We start from the raw sequence: 24,986 nt of genomic DNA, 5'->3' as shown, positions 1-24,986 counted from the left end.
TCTGCTGTTATACAGTCTTTTTTGTTTAGTACGTACTCCCCAACCTGGGGGCCTCCAGATGTTGCTGCACTACAATTTATTATGGCTGGGAATGATGGGAGTTGTAGTTCAACAACATCTGGAGGCCCCAGGCTGGGAACCACTAGATTATTTGCAACAATCTAGGCCAGGAATCACCTCTGAAAGTGATGGCTGACTTATATTTAACAGGCAGAAGGCACTGGCTCTTTTCAGCCACAGCACAGCATCCTCCAGTGGCTGTTGCTGGAATCTCCTTTGGTTTTATGTTTAGATTGTGAGCCCTTTTAGGGCGGCTATCTTCTTTTTCTATGTAAACCACTTGGAGATTTCTGTTGAAAACCCAGCATCTATCTATCTCTATTTATTATTTTAACATTCCCCTCAGATTCCCCCAGATTCCCCCCTCAGATTCTCCCTCATTTGTATGCAGAAGCCCTGGACTCCACTGACTTGCATGTTAATGTATGTATGTATTTAAAATATTTATAGCCCACCCCTTCAGTACAACAGTAAGACAATAAAAAGTAATGTAAAATTTAAAACAGTAAAACAAAACACAGTGTCAAATAAAATCAGTTAAAAGACACCCAGTTAAAAACCCATCTAGCTGTAGTAACAGACATTAGAAGGCCTCTCAAAACAAGTAACTTTTAAGAATTTTTAAAAATAATAATTATCTTAAGGGAGGGAGTATGGTGGCAAAGCTCTTCTGGGTGGGTGTTCCAAAAGCAAGTGCATTGCCCTTTTAAACTAATTGTCTTTATTTTTCCAGCTTTTGGCAAATTAGCACAATAACTCTACCACATTGAATTTATTCTCTTGGTCATGCACATATCATAAAGAAGAAATTGAATTATGTAGCTGAATAAAATAATACCTCCAAAGAACAAACTAGTCTTGTAACTGTCTCAGATACTTTATCCATCCTTCAACTTTTGATATCATGTCACAACTTGCATTCAGACCTCTAAAGAAGTTACATGTTGCGCATTTCAATACTTAAAAACTAAATTATACTAAAGCACGTTTCATGCAAAGTAAGACCTCAGTCAAAAAGAGCAGGGACTCTGGACTGCACTGCCAGAGTTCTGGACTTCATGGAGCGCTGCTCAAACTCAGTAATCCTAAAATCTTGAATTCCTCTATGGATGGCTGTGAGCAGCTCTCACTTCCACCCTGGGGAAGACAAACACTGCAGATTTTAAATATACATTTCTGGTAGATGAGGCCCATCATTGACTGGGCAAAGTCATTTTGCATATATTACACTTCTAGGCAAGTTGTGGGGGTGGGGTGGCAAGTGGGAAAATATATCTGTGTGTGTATATAGATAGATAGATAGATAGATAGATAGATAGCTTGCAAAAGCGAAGTAAAAGAACAGTTTGAAATTTGTAGGATTTCAACTTAAGAAATTATTCATTTTATTGTATAATGGCCATATGTGGTAAATTGGAATAATAATAAACTTGAATCTGAAAAAGATCTGCTTTTCTTGGGCATGATATCATTTTGGAATTATTAATTTTATTATTTAAAAAATTGTTGAGAACAATAGCAGTTAAAATATTATTCATTCAGAATTTTGCTAAAAATAAGTAATAATATTGTAATAATTGTGCCGCCAAGCATATCCCGGTGTAAAAGGTCGTGCATTCAGCTAAATTAAGTGGCAGGATTGTTCATGCAAAATTAAGTATCTGTAGGTCATCGGGAAGTTTGACTTCATTTAGCACAAACATACCGACAAATTATTCAAAACATATAATAGCTTAACTCTAACTATATTTAAACAAGCATTTGAATTAAAATAAAATAGGTTGATGCTGTGGCTTTCTGTTTTATAATCTTTTATCTAGTTTTTTTGAGGAAGGAAAATGTGTCTCATAAAGTTTTTGTTTAAAAACGGGGGCATAAAGCACTCTCCTGTCCCCATGCAAATCCGGAAGTCCCCTAGTGGGACCATGCCGGGGGGGGGGGTGTTGCATTTTTTGGCGGCTCCATGTCCCGTCTCTATGGTTCCCGGAAGTGCGGCCTACTGCTTCCGGTGCAGGCGTTGGCGCGGGTGCGAGGCGACCGGAGTTGCTGCCCGGCGGCCGGGGAATGTTCGTGGGCTTCTAGGCTGCTCCCGCTCCCAGGATGTCCGTTGTGCCGCCCAACCGCTCCCAGACCGGCTGGCCCCGAGGGGTCAACCAGTTCGGGAACAAGTACATCCAGCAGAGCAAGCCCCTCACGCTCGAGCGGACCATCAACCTGTGAGTGGGGCCCCCTCCCGCCTCTCCCCCCTCCCCGGCAGATGCGCCCCCCACTTCCCGCGGCTGCAGAAGTCGCTTGTCCTTAATAGAGATCTTTTATGCACGCTGTTATCCAAGGATTGTCCGCATGAGGTCTCTGCCAGTGTTCTGCGGCGGCCCGTGATAGTCTCACAACAGCCCTGTGAGGTAGGCTGAGGCCGGAGAAAGGGCTGGCCCGGGGTGCGCAGGCCTTTGGACCTGCATCTCCCGCTGTACACGCTCCACGCACTAACTGGTGTCTGCATCGCCATCATTATTGTGCGTCCCTCTTGCTCTTGGAAATGAAACCCTGGGGCTGCAGGTCAGTGGAAGAGGATGAGCTTGGCGTGCAGGGAGGTCCCAGGTCCAGCCCCTGGCAGCAGAGGGGCATCTAGACAATTTTGGAGCCTGGACCTCAAGGCCTTTGGAGGGCCCGCCCCGCCCCCGCTGCAAGTTATGCATCACCCCCCCACCACACACACACAGAGTATTTTTAACACGTGGGTTATTGGGGGCACAAATAACTCTCAAGAAAGTAAGAATATAAAACAAATATGTTTATGCAAGTGTGCATTAGCAGAAACATTTCAGCCCACAACGTAACATATTCCCATCCGGCATATTTCTTTCCCTGTTCCCCCCACTGTCTCTAAAGCAGAGGTCACACTCAGCTGCCCGGCACAGGTCACTTGGCTGCCCAGCACAGTTCCGGCCAGTGGCATGGTGACCACACCACCTGGGATAGACTAAAGAGGATTTGGGGGGCCTTAGGGGGTGTGGAGGCCCTGGACTTCTGCCTGGAAGTCCAGGGGTAGGAGCACCTCTGCCTTTCATCATCACTAGGTAGGACTGGGAGAGACTCCCTGCCTGAAACCTTGAGGGTCGCTATGTTCCTGTGAATAATCACTGTGGGGATGGGGCCATATCTCTGTGGTAGATCATCTGCTTTGCATGTAGGAGGTCCCAGGTTCAATCCCTGGGGTCACATCTCCAGGTAGGGCTGGAAAAGATGCCCCTCTGAAACCCTGGCTAGATGCTGCCGCCAGTCTGAGAATGTCCCCCCTTTATCCTCATGACAACCCTGTGAGGTAGGTTATGCTGAGAGAGAGTGGCCAGCCCAAGATCACCCAGTATGTTTTATGGTTTGGTGGAGATTTGAACTTGGGCCTCCACAGCCTTCTTACGACAGTGTAACCACTTCACCACACTAGCTGATTCAGGTCCTGTCCCCCCCATCTCCTTTGGATGGCCTCTGGGCCCTATAAAGAGATGGAGGACTCCATCCCATGTGGGATGGAGCCCTTAGATACGTTTTTTTGCATGTGTTATTTAGTAGTACCAGGTTTGAATATGAAGGGGCTTTACTTCTTTTCTCCACAATTGATTATTTTGTAGGCTTGATGGTAACTCCCAGTTGAACTCCTACAAGTTCCGTCTGTGGTAATATTGCATCTCATAACTGGGCTTGTTGCATATGAATAGTATGTTGTTGCAACAAAAACGAAGTCCTGAGGCACACTGGAAAGTAGTAGATATATTGCTGCAATAAATCTGTAAATCCTCGAAGTGCTATAGTCACCCTGGTGACTCACTTATACATGCTGCAGTATGTGTGAACCACTGCCGGAATTGAGTGCTTTCCCCATTCTTCGGTTCTCTCTTTCTTGATCATTATGTCCCGTTTTCCTTAGCCTTGCAGCTAACTGTTTCTCCCCACCTGCCTGTCCACCATCTCAGTATCTCTTGGAATGTGATCAACCCGTGAGGGCTCTTTAATACTTGTTCCACCCTGACTCCACCCCCTTTCCCTCCAAGTTAAGGAAAATATATTTGTATTGGGAAGATGCATGCTACATTGGGCCATTGACTCTTCACCCCATCCTCACCAAAAATATCCTGCTCCCAGGAGGTCACACTAAAATCAGACAATCTCTTGAGTGGCCCTTTTCTCCTCCGCTGCAAGAGTACCTCTTTTCTCATTCCACCCATTCTTAGTTTCTAGGTAATGGGGCATGGCCATTTCTTTGCAATGGAAACATGAGTGAGACACTCCTGCCACAACCTGGGAAGGGGGAGTTGCAAGGGCAAAGTGGTGAGTGGGTAGAGTGTTTAGATCTGTCACTGGCTGTAATTTGGCCCTTCCTGTTCTAGAGACTTGCTTTCAGGTCCTGAAATAGATTGTCAGTTTACATGAAATACTGTCTGTAAAAGGTGCTGTTCCTTTCAGGTATCCACTCACAAATTATACCTTTGGGACCAAGGAACCTCTGTATGAGAAGGACAGTTCAGTGGCTGCTCGGTTCCAGCGCATGAGAGAGGAGTTTGATAAGATTGGGATGAGGCGGACTGTCGAGGGCGTCCTCATTGTGCACGAACACCGGTTGCCTCATGTCTTGCTGTTGCAGTTGGGCACAACCTTCTTCAAACTGTAAGTGAGCATTGGCCACACTGCCTAAGGAGGATTAGAAACATCCTTGCCAAAAAAGGCGAGAAGGATTCGTTTGTGTGTCCATGCATATTTTGTTGGTGGCATGTTGAAAGGGCTGGAGTGGGGCAATGGGCAGAACAATCAATGTTCTGTTCAAAAGCTTCCCTTTTCAAAAACCTGGAGGGGGAATCTTATATGCCACAAGCACCCAGGCTAACGGCTATTTATGCTTTGTCAGTTTTAAACTGAGTAGTGTGCCATTTGTAGAGGTCACAATCTGGGGACTCTGAGAATCTTGCATTTTGAAAGAGAAGATCTTAGGGCCTAAATATGCATTACACATCCATGCTTGTAACAAAAGCCCGAGGTGGTTGCTTTTTGTAGCGAAAAAGAACGTGGCATGGAGAAAAGGGGTGTGTGCTTGCTTCTTTCTTTGTCTCCGTGTTGTGTTGGTGGTGGTCAGTCATCCCTCCAGTTTTTAAAATCTCTCTGCAGAATGAGTTATATTCTGGACGGCAATATCTAGGCACTGTGTGCACACATGCATTCATGATTAAGCTGATTAATCAATGAAAGCATTAGCAAAGTAGCACTGGAAAGGCGATTTGGAGAGAAGCAGCAATATGAGGAAGGGATGCTTAGCAGGGATGTGCACGAAAATCTTCGGCGCCGACAGGGGTAGCACTTTAAGGGCGGGGGAGGGTGTACTCACCCCTCCCGCCGCATTCCCCCCGCCAGCGCACTGTTGATTTTAAGCCCCTCGGGGCGGCAGCGTTCCTCCCTGCCACCCCTTTCCCCCTGTCGGCCGGAAGTGGCCGGAAGTCGCGACTGCACGCTGCCGCCCCGAGGGGCTTAAAATCAACAGCGCGCCGGCGGGGAAAATGTGGCGGGAGGGGTAAGTACACCCTCCCCCGCCCTTAAAGTGCTACCCCCGTCGGCGCCGAAGATTTTCGTGCACATCCCTGCTAAGCATCCCTTCCTCATATTGCTGCTTCTCTCCAAATCGCCTTTCCAGTGCTACTTTGCTAATGCTTTCATTGATTAATCAGCTAGATCCAGTTTTAATCGAAGTGGCTGAGAATTAAGGGCACACTCTTTCCCCCCCTTTTTTGTGGGGGAAGTTGTTTTGTTCTGGTTTGTTAGCACAAGAGGACATAGAAAATGTTATAGCCCTTACTTCTAATAGTGTATAATAACTTTTGTTTTTTAAATTCCACACTTCCTTCAGTATCTCATAAAGGCTTGGAAATAAATCTCAAAATAGATAACAAAAACAGATTCTGTATTACATTTTTTTTAATTTATAAAATATTTTTAGGGTTTATTTTTGTTGTTGTTCCCTAGAATTTTTCAGTGATGAATGTTTTGTGCCTCTGAGCTTAGTCATAACAGTAGCTTTAGACTTCTGAGGGAGAAATGTGATGAGGGTAAATGGTAGAGAGAGCATCTTTTGGCCAAGTGTGTTTAGGACAGCAGCTTTAGTCCTTTTCTGCCCCTACAAGTCTGAAATGTTGACTTAACTGAGATGGGGAAAGATTCTTTCTGAAGCTTCCCTATTTTGGAAAAGTGAGTGAGGAGAAACCTACTTAGCTGCACCACACGTCGTCTTGACTTCCCAAACATTAAAATGCACCTGACACATACAATGTATGATGAAAACTGTGTGTGAATTATTGTCTCAGTGCAGAACTCAGGGGGCTTAACGTCTCCCTGAGTCAAAGGCATAAATTTCCATGCAATGAAAACATAGTGATGTGGAGTAGTTTTATAATTTCCTGAAACTAACTGGTGAAACATTTTCCTTTGATTATGCCCTCAAACACATATCTTGACATGCATTTGTTTTCTACAGGCCAGGTGGTGAGCTTAATCCAGGAGAAGATGAGGTGGAAGGGCTCAAACGTTTAATGACAGAGGTACCCACATTTCTTTGGGGTTTTATTCTGAGAATTTGGGATGGATTACAATAAGCCTCTTATGGTTGCATTCACATAAAGATGACTAGCATTGAATACATCTGTGGGGCAAATTCAGACATTCATCATTTTAGTTACTACTCTGTCACACTCATATGCAGTAGTGCATCTGCTCTTTTTCAATCTCTAGGAAGATCAGGTTCAGTGAAATAATGTGAGCGTATTTGTGAATTTTAGTTTCCCCTGTAAAAACTTACCACTCATGTGGCCCATCCATATCCTAGAAGGAGCCGCTATAGAACTGCTTCCTAAAGGGGAAGCCAGGTGGTGGATGGAGAGTGTCAGAGGATGTAGTTCCTGTGACTTCTTCTCTTGATAACCAGAACCAAAGCATATTAAGAGTTTGTTAAAGCCTAGGTGTACTTGAATTAGTGGCTTTACTTTAAGAAATAAATATGCTTTGGCTTTGCTGATGCCAGAGAAGCCTATTAACACAAGATTCTCCTGTATGCCAGAGATAACCTCCTAGAGTTAAGAACTTGTTTGCTTCTCATTTTCAATGGGCTTATAAGGAACTGATGCACAAACGAGTGCAAAACTCTGCTTATAATTCTGGTTCTCCCCTCTTTGAACTTGGCGTTAGCAAGAATATGAATCTCAGCATGTTTATATCTGTGCATGTACCTGTATTTTGACAGATCCTGGGTCGCCAAGATGGGGTGCAACAGGACTGGGTCATTGATGACTGCATTGGTAACTGGTGGCGACCAAACTTTGAGCCGCCACAGGTGAGGACTGAAGTTCCCATTAGCGGGCTCCTGTGATTTCTTCATTGAACTCTTGGCCCACCCCATCCCCATTTCTGTTCTAATTATTCTACCCCATTTCTTCACATTCTTGACCACCAACAAGCAGTTGCGGGGGTGGGGGGATAAATCTTACATAACTTCCATAATGTGTATAGACCCGGGCTTCAGTGAGTCTGCGGGGAAGATAATTTTACAACTATAGAAGTCTTGTTCAGGTGTTATAAAAATGGGGTGTAGTCACATACAGTGTCCCCGAGCGCACAGTCTGAAACCCTGCCCTCATGCTGACATATTCAGAAATGCCACCCCTCGCTGTCCACAGCTGTAGAAATGGATGCTGTACAGATTCTTCCCGGAGTTCTGATTGCAGAAAGATGACTCTGGACAAATGCTGTCCACCTTTACAAGGATATGTGTCAGCCACCATGGACAGTGGGCGGGAGGCGTAGATCAGTGTCAGAATTTTCACTGAATTCAGATTTGGCCAATGCAGGCAAACCTCGCCATTCACGGGCCCGGCATCACGGTTCTGCATATCGGCAGTCGGGTAATTGAGACCTGACAAAAAGATAAGCAAAGTGTTGGTTTCCATGTATCTGTGATTTTGGGGTGGCCGGATATGACATCTGAGGTCATTTCTTGCCACCATTTTAAGGAAAGGAACCATTTTGTGGCTCATTTGTTTTTAAAAAAATTTCCTATGACGGGAAAATGGCAATATTGTACATTTGGGGGGCATTGCAGAACAGCTGCAAACCTGTGAAGCATGGTTGGGCACTTTGTTTCCATTATTTCTGCCCTTTTTTGCCTTTTTTCTTTGTGCATTTTTGCAGCCTCCAGGAACCTACCATTCCATTGACTTAATGCCCTGTTATATGCGGTTCTGCTATTCACAGTTGTAGTGGAGAACAGAACCCCCACAGATAATGGGGTTTACCTGTAGATGATTTCTACCTGGAAGCTGAACTTTAAGTATTTTGGCATCTCAGACTTGAAATATTTGAGTTCAAATGTTACAATTGAAAATAGCTTTACTACTAATATTGAAATGTGTCCCTTCTGGACAGCTCAGAAGGTTAGAGAATTTGCTCAGTTTGGTGTTGATATTGTGTATTTTGATTCTTTGGAAGGTAGTTAGCTACTTCTAACATCCACCACAGTTTTGGAATGCAGTCTTACCCATTTCAGTATCGCTCATTTGATGCTCTTATTTAGAAAATGATGTTGTATTGTCCCTTTTAGAAGAACAACTATATTTTCACCAGCTGGAGCTTTCCCCCTAATTTGCCCTCATAACGTGTTGATTTTAGCCATGTCAGAAGAGTTATTTACAGACTTGAGCTAATTCCTGTTTTTGTGTCTCTCATAGTATCCATATATTCCAGCTCATATTACGAAACCGAAAGAGCACAAGAAGCTCTTTTTGGTTCAGCTTCAAGAAAAGGGTAGGCATGTTTTTGTGCTTCTGATGTTCAACTGTGTGTTACTGATAGACAGGACCCTAGTGTTTCAATATGAGCAATAACCAAGTAATTAAAATGGCCTGTACTGTCTAACCTGCATGAGAAGCCTGAAATTTACCCCCACTATCCTGATTTTGTGAGGGGAAAACAGAATGTGGAATATTTACTACATGTGTATCCCACCTTTCTCCAAGGAACTTGTGGTGGCATCCACTCACAGCCCTGGTGAAGTGTAGGAAAGGCTGAGAGATAGTGACTTTTGCAGGAATATAAATCTTTAAAGAGAGAATTCTCCCTGCAACAAACTCAGTGTTTCTGTCTTCTAGATCAGGGGTTCTCAACCTGTGGTACTCCAGATGTTGATGAACTACAACTCCCATAATCCTCCAGCTACAATTTATTGTGGCTATAGATGACTGGAGTCGTAGTCCAGCAGCATCTGGAGTACTGCAGGTTGGGAACCCCTGTTCATTCTGGCTCTTATTTAAGGATATGAAGAATATGTACTAATCAGTATTCTACTGTTCTCACTCCAAGCAGTCTGGCTATCTGCTCCTGTCGGGTTTTTTTTTTTTTTTAAATCTTGCTGCTTTAAAGATTCAGGATGGGAGGTACCTGATCGGTCTAAACCAGGGATTCTCAACGTTGGGTCCCCAGATGTTATTGGATGTCAACTCCCATAATCCCCAGCCAAAGGCCACTGGGCCTGGGGATTATGGGATTTGAAGTCCACTAACATCTGGGGACCCAACGTTGAGAATCCCTGGTCTAAACTAAGCTCTTTTAAGTACTGTTGATTTAATTGAGGGCATTGAGCATGTGCTTAAATTTCCATCCTTGAACTTAGAAGTGCTTGCCTTGATTGTCCCTCTATTTTTATGATGTGTTTTAAAGTGGTGCCTGGATTACTCTTAAGAGTGATCTTGTGCCAGTGAGGGCATCTGTGTGTTCAGACAGTACAGAGCAAGGCTTTCACATAATATTCCACCTATGTTGTGACCCTGGATTTAGAAAACATCAGCTCACCTGAATCTTGATTGAAGCAGGCTGGTCTTTAATCACTCCTTTCTTTGCTTTCTTCTAGCTTTGTTTGCAGTCCCCAAAAATTACAAGCTGGTAGCTGCTCCGTTGTTTGAGCTCTATGACAATGCACCAGGGTATGGACCCATCATTTCCAGCCTTCCCCAGCTTTTGAGCAGGTAGAGTATGCTGTGGGCTTCAGGTGTGCTGTTTTCATGCTACTGTATGGGGGAAGGAGAGAGCCTCCCTAGTGTTCTTTCTTCTGCCACTGCTTTAAGGACAGGGGTGCTTAGGCATCCCCGATATATCTATACATCACTCAGAAAAATGACTTGAATCATTTTTTTAAAGGCACTTCTCATTCTCAAGTACTCATTTCCTAATTTTGTTTTTGTAGCATGTGGCTGAATTGTAGCACAGTGATTGTTGCATTCTGCATACCCCTCACACTGTTGTTATCCAGTGCAGACGGATTTGGTTATTCAGATGGAGGCTCTGAGAAATCTCCAGTTCTGCAATGATAATGGCCAGATCTTAATAAAACTACTCAGTGTTTGTGTTGGGAGGATGTTACAGAATTTGAAATATTTCATTTATAAAATATCCAGCTTTTGTTTAAAAGTTGAGATACGGTAAGGATTAAGAAAACATTGGGGACAGTAGGTAGTGTACAGAGATAAGAACATAAGAGCAGCCCTGCTGGATTAAGCCCCAGGCCCATCCAGTCCAGCATCCTGTTTCCCACAGTGGCCCACCAGATGCCTCTGGGAAGCCCACTGGCAAGAGGTGAGTGAGGGCATGCCCTCTCTCCTGCTGTTGCTCCCCTGCAACTGGGATTCAGAGGCATCTTGCCTCAGGCTGGAGGTGGCCTATAGCCACCAAAATAGTAGCCATAGATAGCCTGTCCTCCGTGAATTTGTCCGAGCCCTAGATAGTTTAGTGTCATCTGAAAATTTGGCCACTTTGAGGCTTACCCCAACTTCTAGATCATTTATGAACAGGTTAAAGAGCACTGATCCCTCTACAGATCCCCGGGGGACCCCACTTCTTACTTCCCTCCATTGTGAAAACTCTCCATTTATTCCTACCTTCTGTTTCCTTTTCTTCAACCAGTTACCAATCCACAATTGAACCTGTCCCTATTCCATGAATGTTAAGTTTACTCAAGAGCCTTTGGTGGGGAACTTTGTCAAAAGCTTTCTGGAATATGTCGACCGGATCACCTTTACCCACATGCCTGTTGACACTCTCAAAGAACTCCAAAAAAGTGAGGCAAGACTTGCCCTTGTAGAAGCCATAATGGTTCTCCTTCAGCAAGGCCTGTTCTATATGTTTAACAATTTTGTCCTTAAGTATGCTTTCCATCAATTTACCTGGCCCAGAAGTTAAGCTGACCAGCCTGTAATTTCACGGATTCTCCCCCCACCCCCGGATCCCTTTTTGAAAACCAGGCTTACAATGGCTACTTTCCAGTCCTCTGGTATAGAACCTGATTGTAGGGACAAGTTACATATTAAAATGGTGGTACATATGCTGGTAACCTGTAGGCTGGATTACTGCAATGCGCTGTATGTGGGGCTGCTTCTGTATGTAGTACAGAAACTGCAGTTGGTTCAGTATGTGGCAGGCAGGTTGGTCTCTGGGTCATCTTGGAGAGACTATATTACTCCTGTGTTGAAAGAACTATACTGGCTGCCGATACGTTTCTGGGCAAAATACAAGGTGCTGGTTATTACCTATAAAGCCTTAAACCGCTTAGGCCCTGGGTATTTAAGAGAACGTTGTCTTCGCCATGAGCCCCACCGCCTGTTAAGATCATCTGGAGAGGTTTGTCTGTGGTTGCTGCCAACTCGTTTGGTGGCTACTCAAGAACGGACCTTCTCCGTTGCTGCCCCTGGACTTTGGAATGCATTCCCTGTTGAAATAAGAGCCTCCCCATCTCTGGAAAAATTTTAAAAAGGCACTGAAGACACATTTATTCACCCAGGCTTTTAATCAGATTTATAGTTTTAATATTTTTAATGTTGGGTTTTAAATGATTTTAATGTTAATGATTTTAATTGTTCAGTTGGTTTAATTTTAAAATGATTTTAATTGTAAACCACCCAGAGATGCAAGTTTTGGGCAGTATAGAAATATGTTAAATAAATAAATATTTTTCCTAGGAGATCAGCAATTTCACATGAGTTCCTTCAGAACTCTTGCGTGGATGCCATCTCGCCCTGGCGACTTGTTAATTTTTCATACAAGTTTAGAACATCCTTTCTTGTCACCTCAAATTAACCCAGTTCTTCAGCCTCCAAACCTGACAAGCCCTGGTCTGGGTATATGGTCAGTATTCTCTGCCTTGAAGACAGATGCAAAGAACTTCCTCAGCTTCTCTGCAATCTCCTTATCCTCCTTAATAATCCCTTTCATCTGCCAACCACCTCCCTGGCAGATTTTCTACTTCTGATATATTTAAAGAAGTTTTTGTTATTCCCCTTGACGCTTCTCAAACTCTCTTTTTGCCTCCCTTACTGTCTCCTTGCATTTCCTTTTGCCAGAGTTTATGTTCCTTTCAGTTCTCTTCATTTGGGCAGGACTTCGATTTTCTCAAGGAAGTCATCTTCCCTTTTATAGCTTCCCTGACTTTACTTGTTAGTCATGCTGGCGTCCTCCTAAACTTGGTGGGATCTTTCCTCCTTCTTGGTATACATTCCAACTGATCTACTGCTGTTGTTTTAAATAAGTTCCATGCTTTCTGGAGTGATGGGACCTTCCTGACGTTCCCTTTCAGTTTCCTTCTGGGTGGCTGCTGTCAAGGCATCTCATGATGGGTTATCCTCGTCACGTGCTCCTGGGCAGGACTATGCAAATTAGTTTGAAAAAAGAACCCTATATAGCACCGACGGGGATAACCCCGCCCCAGTTCTTCTAGTCCTGCGTTTGCTCCTGGCAGGCTGCTCCTTTCGTCGCGTCTTCTTCTCAGGCCTGTACTTCTTTCTTTCCCTTTTAAATCTTTGTACTGTTTGTTGTCTCCCCTTGTCATCAGTGTACTAAAAAAAAATAATAATTATCGTCTGTCGTTTCGTCTCTCGTTTTCCCTTGGATCCTCTGTTGTTGTCCGCTCTTCCCCCCCCCTTCCCCTTCCCTCCCCGGTCAGCCCTGCATGGAGCATAGCGCTAGGGGATCTAGACCACAGGGAAGGGTTTTGAATGTTCTGGTGCCTGCTGGACGCCCGTCGGAGCACTTTCCCAGGCACTCAAGGAGACCGGGCGACCTGCTTCCAATCCCGCCACCACCAGCGCAACACAGCTCCCTTTTCCTCCCCGCCCCGGTCTCCGAGAACTTGGTTCCGTCCAAGCAGGCAGCCGGAGAGGTCCTGCGGTCGATCGCCCCCTCGGGAGGCGAGTCCTCAGGCAGCACGGAAGGCACAGAGGGCGAGGATAGACCGAGGCGCCTGACGCGCAGCTCGGCCTCCAAACGCGGCGCAGCTCTAGCAGCACCTCTCTTTCGAGACTTGAACGAGTGCCTGAGAGCGGGAACAGTTCGGCCGCTCCCGAACCCACCCCCCTCGCAAGCGGAGATACGCGCCCTAGCGGAGGAACTCAACATGGCGGCCTCCTCGGCAGACCAACGCGATGCCCAAAATGGCGCCGACCAGGAAAGGGCGGGAAGCGTGATCAACACTTCTATCACCACTACTTCGAGTCTGGTGAGAGCCACACAATCGGAAGGGGGGGAGGGATCTCCACCCCCTGTGAATGTCCCCATTCCTAATCAGGTGCCCCAGGAATGGCAGCTATGGTTTAAAAATACCATTAATGAGTCTATTGGCCACCTTAAATCTGCTAAGAAGCGTAAACGCTCTAAGAGGCGCAGACATATTTCCACCTCCTCCTCTGAACAATCTTCTGCTTCTTCCTCCCCCTCCCCCCCCAGAAAAGCAAAGTCAAAGAAAAAACATTTAAAGAAATCAAAAAAGTCTAATAAGTCCTCCAAGACCATTTCTGTCCACTCCTCTGAGGTATCTGGGGAGGACTCTGCTGACCCCTCTGCTGCAGTCATTCGCCCTGTGAGGGATAGGGGGCTTCCTGCACCATCCCCTCCATTGGCAGAAGATGCAGATGAAAACCCAGGAGGCCATGAAGGAGGGGGACGGGACTCTGACCAAGATCATGAGCCTGGTAGAGAGGAGGGGGATTGGTCGGGTGAAGAGGACCTAGAGCAGTCACAGGCCTCTCAACGCTTATTCACCCCGGAAGACTTTAACCCTCTCATGACCAAGGTCCTAAAGGCCATTGGTTTGTCATCCAAATCTCCTACAGACTCAAACCAAAGCAATAAGGGTGATTTGGTTTTTCCGAAAGCACAACCCCGTGAATTGCCTCTTCTCATGCCAGCTTATTTTTCAGATGTCATCAAGACAGAGTGGTCCACGCCAAGTGTTCCTAAGAAGGCTTAGGTGTTCCTAAGAAGGCTTCATCAGCAACTAGGTTCTACACCTTCCAACAAGAACCTTCCTTGTTACTGAAGACTCCAACCACCGACGCTCCTATTTCCCAATTGAGCAGCGGATCCTTAGTTCCAAGGGATGGCGAAGGTTTCCTGAAAGATGCCTCTGACAAAAAAGCGGAACTGGCTTTCCGGCGCGTCCACGACAACTGCTCCTTGGCTACCCGTTCTTCCGCAGTGGCGTCCATGGCTGCTAGAGCCAGTCTTCTTTGGATAAACGACCTCTTCGACGACACTCCGCCTGAGTCAGTCCGTCTCAGACAACAACTGTTAAAGCTTCAACGCTCTCAAGCCCTCATATCGGACACTTCCCTAGATTGCATCCGCTACTCTTCAGGAGCATCGGCAGCATCTGTTGTCGGCAGGCGCCATCTGTGGCTAAAGGCTTGGCAGGCGGACTCCACCTCTAAGAATAACCTTTCTGCCCTGCCATACGAAGGGGCAAAGTTGTTCGGGGATGCAGCACTAGAGAACATCCTTGTCGAATCCAAGGACAAAAAGAAAGCCATGCCCTCAGCACCGAGGAAGCCCGACAAGACTCCTTTCAGAAGAAATTACCAGCCTTTTCGTTCTTTTCGCCCCTCTTACAGGGGCAGAGACCGCGATTTTTGAGGCTCAAGATCTTCCTGGCCCTGCCAGCGCTTCACTGGCAGAAACACCAGCTTCCGTTCTCCCAATTCACAGGGAAAGCAACAGGGGAAGTCTCAATTCTGACTCAAATTCCCCCTGCCTAGGAGGTTGCCTATCCAACTTCCTCCCCTCATGGCAACAGAACATCACAGATGCCTGGGTACTAGACCTGCTAACATCAGGATACAGAATAGAACTGAGCTCCTCTCCCCGCCCAAGGTTTCTACCTACCCCATGCTCCAGCTCTTCTATCAAACATACAGAAATGTCCCTCGCCATCCAGCACCTCCTGGACATCGGAGCGATAGAACTTGTCCCAAAGGGCCAGGAGGGGAGAGGAGTTTATTCCATTCTATTCACGGTACCCAAAAAAGATGGATCCCGCAGAGCGGTTCTAGATCTGAAACACCTCAACGGGTATGTGAAACCGCGCAAATTTCGCATGGAGTCTCTTCGCTCCATTTTAGAAGCACTCCAGCACGAAGACCTTCTCACATCCGTAGACTTAAAGGAGGCTTACCTCCACGTCCCCATCCATCGGGACAGCAGACCCCTCCTTCGATTCAAGTACTCAGGAACGGACTACCAATACAAGGCACTTCCATTCGGCCTCTCTTCAGCGCCCAGGACCTTCACCAAGGTACTCGCCCCTGTACTGGCACTCCTCCGCCTCCGAGGAGTGCACGTCTTCGGGTACCTGGACGATCTTCTCCTGAAGTCAGCCTCTCCAGACCTGGCAAAACGGGACCTGGAAGAAACTCTAGCTACCCTAGAGCTACACGGCTTCCTGATCAACTCAGCCAAGAGCCACCTAACACCGACCCAGAGGATCCGTCACCTCGGTGTCATTATCGATACGCTGGAGGACAAGGTCTTTCTTCCTCAAGACAGGATCCAGTCCATCACATCAGAAACCTGCAGCGCCCTCTCTGCGCTGAAAACACCAGTCTTGTCATTGGCCCGACTCCTGGGCCTCATGGTCTCGACTCTGGAAGCGGTCCCGTGGGCGAAGCTACATCTGAGAGGCCTCCAATGGTTCCTCCTCCGCTTCCAGCCTTACATCTCCAGGAAGTGCAACATCCTCGTCATCATCCCCCCGCAGACCAGGATGTCTCTACAATGGTGGACTCGCACCTGGAACCTCTCGGGAGGGAAACGCTTCCTGGAATTCCCGAAACTCATAGTCACCACAGATGCCAGCAACAGGGGCTGGGGGGCCCACTGTCTTCAACACTCAGTCCAGGGAATATGGGACCAACACGAACGATCCCATTCTATAAACTGGCTAGAGTTGAGGGCCATTCGGCTCGCCCTCCTCCACCTGCGCCCACTGGTCCAAGGGAAAGATGCTCTCATCAAAACAGACAACACTACGGCCAAGGCACATGTGAAGAGGCAGGGGGGCACTCGCTGTCGCTCCCTGTTTCAAGAGTCAGTGTTGCTCCTATCCTGGGCGGAAAAACACCTCAACTCCTTGTCAGCACACCACGTCAAAGGGGATCTGAACTCGATAGCCGACTGGTTGAGCAGGGAAGACCTACTTCCAGGGGAGTGGTCCCTGAACCCTCTGGTCTTCGATCAATTGGCATCCAAGTGGGGTCTACCACAAGCGGACCTGTTTTTACCCCCCTCAACGCGAAACTGGAAATCTTCATCACCAGGTTCCCCTGTCGGACGGCGTGGGGGACGGACGCGCTATCCTGCACGTGGCTACAGGGACTGCTGTACGCCTTCCCGCCGATTCCTCTTCTCGCCAGAGTGCTTCGAAGAATAAGAACCCTAGCGGCAGAGGTTGTCCTGGTGGCCCCCTTCTGGCCCCGACGACCTTGGTTCACGGGCCTGGTGTCCATGGCGGTGGACCAACCATGGCACCTTCCCACGAGGCCAGACCTTCTTCTTCAGGGACCGGTTCTACATCCCAATCCCGGCTGGTTTCAACTAGCCGCCTGGAGACTGAACGGAGCCGGCTGCTCGCACAGGGCATCTCGGAGAAGGTGACCGAGACTATCCTGGCCTCCAGACGAGAGTCCACGAACCGCATCTATCAATACACGTGGAGGGTGTTTCTTCGTTGGCTTCGAAAGAATAAAATTCCCACCAATAACGCATCGCTCAACCATCTTTTGCGTTTCCTTCAAGACGGCCTGGACAAGGGGCTGAAGCCCAACACCCTAAAAAGGCAAGTGGCATCCCTGTTACCTATGCTACCAAAGCCCTCTTCTCCTTCCTTTAGGGACCATTCCCTCCTAAAAAGATTTCTGAGGGGAGCCACCCTACTATCGCCGCCGGTCGTGCATCGTTTTCCCTCATGGAATTTAAATCTCGTTCTCAGAGCTCTACAAGAACCTCCTTTCGAACCTATCTGGTCAATCCCGCTTAGACTCCTTTCTCTAAAATTGGCTTTTCTGGTGGCGCTCACCTCAGCCAGAAGAGTTTCCGAACTCAGGGCACTGTCAGTACACAAGGCTTACTGCGTGTTTTCTGAGGACTCTGTTCGCCTAATTCCAGATCCATTCGTTCTGCCCAAGGTCGTCTCCCATTTCCACGTTTCTCAGGATGTCTTCCTACCATCATTTTGCCCGCATCCTGTACACCCGTGGGAAAAGCTCTGGCATACACTAGATATGCGTTGATGCCTGAAACGATACATCAAGAGGACGGCTGCCTTCCGCAGAACAGACACTATGTTTGTCTCCTATTTACCTTCATCCATGGGCGGAGCCGTGTCCTCTAGAACCATAGCCAGGTGGATTAGGGCATGTATCGTCCTAGCTTATGAAACCCAAAAGACTCCTCCTCCTTCTAACATCTGGGCACACTCTACCAGATCCGCTGCTGCCTCGGCCGCCTTTGCTACTAATGCCTCAGTTCAGGAAATTTGCAAGGCAGCGGTCTGGAAAAGTCCCTCTACCTTCATAAAGCACTACAGGCTAGACAGCTATGCAGCCGCACAGGCGGCATTTGGGAGGCGAGCTCTTCAGAGGGTCCTCCCCCAGGAATAGAGCAGCTAAATACCTTATTTTTCCCTCCCTGGGACAGAGTACGTTCTGCTTGGGTATGTCCCATCATGAGATGCCTTGACAGCAGCCACCCAGAACGGAGCATTGGTTACTCACCGTGAGGGCTTCTTCTGGGTGCTGCTGTCAAGGCATCTCAGCCTGCCCTCGTGGCTTGCTGCTCTCTTCCATGGGGTGCGAATCCTTCGACGAGGAGGAGGGGTTAGCTTCCTTTCCCATGTTATGCCTTCTGCTGAATGTGCTCTCCTTATTCGCCTGTATGCAATCATTTTCCATCTAACCTTTTCTTTCCGTTACTTGGCCTAGAAGAACTGGGGCGGGGTTATCCCCGTCGGTGCTATATAGGGCTCTTTTTTCAAACTAATTTGCATAGTCCTGCCCAGGAGCACGTGACGAGGATAACCCATCATGAGATGCCTTGACAGCAGCACCCAGAAGAAGCCCTCACGGTGAGTAACCAATGCTCCGTTTTCACCAGTCCCCTCATTTTTGAGGTTTCCTCTTCTGAAGTCCAACGCATCTGCTGTACTTGCTTGGCAATTCTCCAATCACATTTAAGCTGAATTGGATCACACTATGGTCACTGTTCCCCAATGGTTCTACAACTCTAACATCTCGCACCAGGTCCTGGGCACCACTCAGGATTAAGTCCAAGGTCACCCTCTCTCTGGTTGGTTCCAACTGTTCTAAGGCACAGTCATTTCGCCTGTTTAGGAATTTGGCCTCCCTGTCAATACCTGCACGTTAATTTGCCCAGTCTATGATAATTGAAGTCATTAATTGAAGTCATCTGTTATTACAATTCTATCACTCTTTGACACCTCTCTGATTTGCTTCTCCAACTCTAAGTCACTCTCAGCATTTTGATCCAGAGGGCGGCACATCCCTAGTAACACATTTCCTTTCAGTCCTCATATTGTCACCCATAATGATTGTGTCCTCCTGGGTTTTCTAGGTTGTTGGATTCTATGCCTTATTTAACATACAGTGCTACTCCACCGCCATCCAGCCCTCCCTGTCCTTTCTGTAAACTTTGTGCCCAGGAATAAGAGTGTCCCACTGGGCCTCACTGTCCCACCAGGATTCCATTATGCCTACTATATCTATGTTTTCATTGGCAACCAAGCACTCCAGCTCACCCATCTTGGCTTCTAGCCGAGTCTCTTACCTGGCATTGGTGTGTGCTATTTCCGTTACCGTCACTTGACCTTTTTGACCAGCTGTCATGTGTTTGTCTGCACTACTCCTGGTTCTGCTCTGTCTCCTTTTGGTTTATCTGAGACATTTTCACCTGTACACCTTAGGGGATTTTGCTTGCCGAACAAGGTACCACCCGGTTCCTGTTGGCAATCCCCCAGGTGGCATTTTAAAAGCTGCTCTGAGACCTTTTTGGGTTTTCAGTGCCAGCAGTCTAGTTCTGTCATGTTCCGAGTGCAGCCCATCCCTTTTGTAAAGGCTTCACTTGTGTCCCCGTGCCTAACACATCTAAACCTCCTGCTGGCACCACCATCTCCTCTCTGCATGGAGACCCCCTCAGCTCCGTCTGTCTCACTGGCCCTGCACATGGACAGGCAGCACTTCAGAGAATGCTACCCTGGGGATATGGGACTTCAATTTGCTGCCTAACCGCTTAAATTGGATGGATGGGAATGGGAAGCAAGTGGCTGTGGGCTATGGAAGCAGCTCCCCACCCAAATCCTTTAAAACAGATAAGATTCTTTGGATTCTGCAGCACAGAGACCATGTCTTACCATTTATGGTATGTTCATGGCCATAGAAGGAGCGAAGAAATACTCACTGTTTCATTAGTTTTCCTTAGCAGCATTTTTCTTCTTGGGAGGAACAGATCTTTTCTCTATCAGACTCAACAATTAGGAATAAAATAACTAGTGTTGGGTGCAGAAATAAGTAAGTCTGGTTAGAATTAGTGAGATGGACCACCATGTAGTGTGTTTAGGAGCAGGATGTTAAGCCTACTGTAGAGATCAGCACCTGGAGACCCCAGGACTAACTCTGGCTGCTGAGGAGGATAAACTGTGTGCATGTATCTGCAAGCAGACACACACCTGCAGTTCTAGCCGAGAGGTCTGTGGAAGGAGCAGTGGCGGTTGCAATAGTGCTTGTTGGCAGCACTTGGGAGAATTCTACGGGGTATAAATGGCCCTCTACCCTCCACCTTCTGTTCATGGCTCTTCCATGGAACTAGTTCTGACTAGGTTGTGCTTTCTGAACAAGCAGAGGATTTTGTGCCTTTTAAAAGAATCTTCTTTGTTCTCCTTTCCCTGCTTATCAGAGAAGCAACAGCCAACACCCCATCCTGCCTCATGTTCCTTCTAATCCTGCTGAGTTATCGCCTGCTGTTCCATTTGTGTGTGTGTGTGAGTGGGGGACATCTCAGAAGGATGTCGGCTATCCTCACTCCTGATATTCTTCTTGAATCTTGCTTGCTAGGCTGTGATCTGACTTTCTTGCTTTCTGTATTTGCAGTTTGTCTAGCTTAAACTTAGGAGTTGGGGAACCTCCTTGAAACGATTTTCAGAGGATCAGAGAGGATCAGTAATGCCAGACAATTTCTCTGAAAGCCAGCTTGCCTTTCATCTTCCCCTGAGAGGCTCTACAGAAACATGTCCAGGTGTTTTCCAGGGCATATGTAGGGCAGTGCCTTAAGGACAGGCCATAATTCGGTGATAGAATACTGACTTTGCATGCAAATGTTCCCAGTTCAGTCCCCCAGCATTTTCAGGTAGGGCTTGAAAAAAACCCTGATGAGGCCCAAGAAGGCCTGGGTTCTTTTGCAGGGTCAATCAATGTCAGCCGAATATACAATCCTCTCTAATAAAAGCCTTGGTGTCCGTCCGTGGACACCCAGGCGTGTGTCCGTGCCTCCCTCGGCCATTCTGGGCATGCGCTCCGCGCATGCCCAGAAAGTGCCAAGGGAGTCACAACCACAGTGACCAGGTGGCCATGATGGCCGGGAGGAGAAGCGGCCGCTGCAAAGCCGGGTGGGGGGAAAAGGCGGCAGGGGAAGCTGGCCGAGGCGGCGGCAGAGCCGCCGCCTTGGCCAGAAGATGCGGCGCGGCGGAGGTGGAGCCATGGCCGAAGCCTGGCTGCGCCGCCGAAGCCGGGCGGGGGGAAGAGGTGGCGGGGGAAGCCGGCCAAGATGGGGGCCCCGGAGGTGGGGGGGAGACTTTGGGGCCCTTGCCCGGCCGGGGAGACTGGCCGCGGCATGGAGGCTGGCGGCAGGAGGGGGAATGGCGGCGGGGGCCCCGGAGCGCTTACTAGCGCCCGTTATTTAACGGGCCGAAAATCACTTGTCTATAATAATAAGCAACACAGGGATTCCGTGGCAGAAAATGTAGAAGGCTCCTCTGAGGATAGAAAGGAGTTTGCATTACTGATCTCAATGACTGAGAAAACACGTGCGCAACCAGCTCATTGGCATCTTAAGGATAAGTAATATAACAAGTTTTTCATTTCTTTTGCAGGTTCAATTTTATTTACAACTGAATTTCTTTATGCCTGAAATGTGTGGTAGAAGCCGTCTCTGTGAGAACAGCTTTAAAATGTAGAAGAAAGAAAACATGATGCAAAGATTTTTTTTATGTCACTCCCTTTTCTTCCCCCCTCCCCCAACTTTCTGCTGTCTGGATAGGAAAGTGAATCTTGACTGTTTAGATAGTGGAATGGTGAGTGTAACTGCGTTTTAATCACCTATGTTGTAATAGTCACCTGATTTTTTAAAAATAACATTAAACAAAACAGACTACATTCTGTTTTCATGTGTGTGTTTTTTGCTAAAGGGACCAGTGAGAGACCTCTGGTTGTCTTGTACCAGAACACCTTAAGTGAGGTTACAAGGGTGTGGTCTTCAGCTAGTTGACTGTAATTTTGGGGGAAACAGTTTGTAGGGAGCTGATGACTAACATCAGGGTCCTTGGGGGTAAAGGAAATCAGCAGGGTGTCAGGACTCATGTCTACAGCAAGCCCGGAATCAGACCTAAGAGATGATCGATTTAGGATTCAACTTTATTTTAAAAAGTATAACCAGCTTTTAAATGCTTAAATACAATTTCCAAAGTAGTGTATTATAAAACCCATTTGAAAATAGAAACATAATAATCACATCAGGCGGTAATAAAAGAAGTGTCATTCAATATAACACCAGATAAAACAGCAAAAAAGCAGCCTATGCAAACATTATCAGCAGGTAAAGCCAGATGTTCCAGTTCATTTAAAACTTGGTCAAATAAAGAAGGGTTTAACTTGGCAGCTTACACTTATCAGAGAAGGTGCAAGCTGGAACTTTTTTGGGAAGGCATTTCATAAGCAGCCCACCACCACTAAAAAGGCTCTTTCCCCAGCCCACCCCCACTAAAAAGGCTCTTTCCCTACCTCATATTGGTACTTGGTGATCCAGAGAAGAGCCACTGACAGATCTTTATGTTCGGCCAGGTTGATAAGAGTGGCTCATAGGAAACTGCCATATATTGAGTCAGACCATTGGTCTATCTAGCTGAGTATTGTTTTCACAGACTGGCAGTGGCTTCTCCAAGGTTGCAGGCAGGAATCTCTCTCAGCTCTATCTTGGAGACGCCAGGGAGGGAACTTGAAACTTTCTGCTCTTCCCAGAGCGGCTTCATCCCCTGAGGGGAATATCTTGCAGTGCTCACACATGAAGTCACCCATTCATATGCAACCAGGGCAGACCCTGCTTAGCTATGGGGACAAGTCATGCTTGCTACCACAAGACCAGTTCTCCTCCCCTCATATTAGTTGTCATTGTTGAGTGAAAGCAGCCAGGTTTGCAAGGAACTTTCTGAATGGTGACATGGTAATAGACAATGGAGAGAAGGCAGAGCTGCTTAACAACTATTTTGTATCTGTCTTCTCCTACAAGGGAAATCTGGTCCAACCAGGCAACAGATGGACTAATGAAGAAAAGAGGGATTGTGGTTCAAGATGGGTAAAGTGATGGTAAAGAGAATGCTTATTACTCATCACTTGAAATGAGTTCGTCTTCAGGTCCAGATAAATTACATCCCAAGGGTACCGAAAGAACTTGAAGAGTTGATCTTGGAGCCATTGTCAATAATCTTTGAGGGCCTTGGAGAGTGGATGAGGTGCCAGAAAGGACCAGAAAATGTCCCCATCTTCAAAAAGTGGGGAAAGAGAAACCGGGAAATAACAGGCTGGTTAGCTTTGATGGTCATATCTGGTAAGATCCTAGAACAGATTATTAAGCAGTCTGTTAGCACTAAGAAAAGAATGTGGTGACTAGTAGGAGCTGGTGTAGTTTAATCCTGCCAGACTAAATTTACCTTTTCTTCTTTTTTTTAATGGTGACTGGTTTAGTAGATCATGGGAATGCTGTGGATATAGGGTATCTTGATTTCAGCTACACATCTGATGAAGTATCCCATGATATCCTTCTTGACAAGATAGTAAATGTGGGCTGGATGATACTGCTGTTAAGTGGATTCACAGTTGGTTGAATAACATAGCCTGGCCAAAGGTGCTCATTAATGGCTCCACATCATCTTGGAGGGAAGTAAAGTGGAATGTCACAGGATTCTGTCAACATTTTCATAGATGACTTGAAGGAGGAAAGAAGGGATGCTTATCATCTGATGACATGGAAGCTAGGGAGGATGGCTAAAACCTTAAAGGACTGGATCGCCATTCAAACTGGACTTGAACATTGAGCCCAAACCAACCAGATGACATTCAACAGAGACAACTGTAGAGTCCTGCATTTTGGTAATGAGAATATACAAGTATAGGGTGTGGGAGACTGGGCTTGGCAAAAGTACACAGAGGATCTAGGTGCCTTAATGGACCCACATGGAAAACAAACTAGGAGTATGATGCAATGGCTGAAAAAGCAAATGCTATCTTAGACTGCATTAATAGCCATAATTACCGGATAGGGCTCAGTGGTAGAGCAAGCAGAAGGTCGCTGGTTTGGTCCCTTGGCTGCATCTCCAGGTAGGGCTGGGAAAGCCACTGCCAGTGGGAGCAGACAACACTGAGCTAGACTGAACCCAGCATAAGGCAGCTTCCTATGCTCTTAAGTCTCCAAATCACAAGAAGTAATCTAGGAACATAGGACGCTGCCACATACTGAGTCAGACCCTTGGTCCATCTAGCTCAGTGTTGTCTACACAGGCTGGCAGTGGCTTCTCCCAGGTGGCAGGCAGGGATCTCTCTCTGCCCTCTCTTGGAGATGCTGCCAGGGATCCCTTTATTCTGCAAGGTGGCTGGGGCGCTGCAGCCCCAAACTAATCCGGGGGCCTAAGGCTGGGCGATCTCCTGGGCTAGAGACTTCACTCCAGCGAGTGTGTGAAAGTGTCCCCGTCACTCCAACCAGCGGCGAAGCGTCGGGGCCTGTCTGTGCCCTTAAAACAACAGCACCAGAAAGGATGGGTGCTGCCAGGGAGGCGAACCAGAAGCGAGTGCTGGGCTATATCTATCAACCCGGGTCGTCGTCCTCCGTTCCCGACGAAGCACACGGAATCCCAGCTCCCCAACACGGCTTGGCCAGCCTGGCCCCCTCCCTCCCTGGGAACGGGAGACTCTGCACTGGGGGGGGGGCGGAGGGGAGGAGGAGGACCAGGACCGGGCCAGCCCGATGAGGCTGCGGGGAGAAGCCCAGCCCAGCGCGACCCGCAGGAGAACCTCCCGCCCCCGGCCCCCCCCCCCCGCATCCTCCTCTCCTCGCTCCGTCCCACCCGCCAGAGTCGGTCTTCTGGGCCAGCCCAGCAGAGCCGCTGCGGGCTCTGCTGGCCCTAGCAGGCGCGGAGCGAGCCCCGGAGGAGGAGGAGGAGGGCCCGGGCCCGGAGGGGCGGCGCTGCTGGGCTCCTCGGCTCCGTCTGGGGGCGGCCCGACCGACGCGCACCGCCGAGACGAGGAGGA

At 47.6% G+C, this 24,986-nt stretch overlaps 1 protein-coding gene across 3 annotated transcripts; it reads left to right on the top strand.

Annotated features, from left to right (window-relative positions):
- Positions 1 to 2,038: 2,038 nt before the first annotated feature.
- NUDT21 (nudix hydrolase 21) lies at positions 2,039 to 21,842 on the top strand. Of its 3 annotated transcripts, XR_008311319.1 has the most exons (8): positions 2,039 to 2,276; positions 4,522 to 4,722; positions 6,575 to 6,638; positions 7,337 to 7,426; positions 8,817 to 8,892; positions 9,995 to 10,109; positions 11,044 to 11,197; positions 21,560 to 21,842. XR_008311319.1 is itself a non-coding variant. In XM_053271467.1 (7 exons), the coding sequence occupies exons 1-7, from the start codon at positions 2,161 to 2,163 to the stop codon at positions 21,579 to 21,581; spliced, it is 684 nt and encodes a 227-aa protein (XP_053127442.1). In that variant the 5' UTR covers positions 2,040 to 2,160; the 3' UTR covers positions 21,582 to 21,842. The 3 variants fall into 3 exon arrangements, 2 of the variants coding, with proteins under 2 accessions (XP_053127443.1, XP_053127442.1); XM_053271467.1 differs by lacking the exon at positions 11,044 to 11,197 and having other exon boundaries at positions 2,040 to 2,276; XM_053271468.1 differs by lacking the exons at positions 11,044 to 11,197; positions 21,560 to 21,842 and having other exon boundaries at positions 9,995 to 10,113.
- The last annotated feature ends 3,144 nt before the right edge of the window (positions 21,843 to 24,986 follow it).

Source organism: Hemicordylus capensis, chromosome 9, assembly GCF_027244095.1.
Source record: "Hemicordylus capensis ecotype Gifberg chromosome 9, rHemCap1.1.pri, whole genome shotgun sequence".
NCBI classification, from domain to species: domain Eukaryota; kingdom Metazoa; phylum Chordata; class Lepidosauria; order Squamata; family Cordylidae; genus Hemicordylus; species Hemicordylus capensis.
This window is presented reverse-complemented; position numbering and strand designations above follow the sequence as displayed.

Bases quoted from the DNA above. Each gene is read 5' to 3' on its own strand.
- NUDT21 (XM_053271467.1), top strand. From the start codon at position 2,161: ATGTCCGTTGTGCCGCCCAACCGCTCCCAGACCGGCTGGCCCCGAGGG. The intron at 4,723-6,574 runs GTAAGTGAGCAT...TGTTTTCTACAG, and splicing joins GGCACAACCTTCTTCAAACT to GCCAGGTGGTGAGCTTAATC. The intron at 10,110-21,559 runs GTAGAGTATGCT...TTTCTTTTGCAG, and splicing joins CTTCCCCAGCTTTTGAGCAG to GTTCAATTTTATTTACAACT.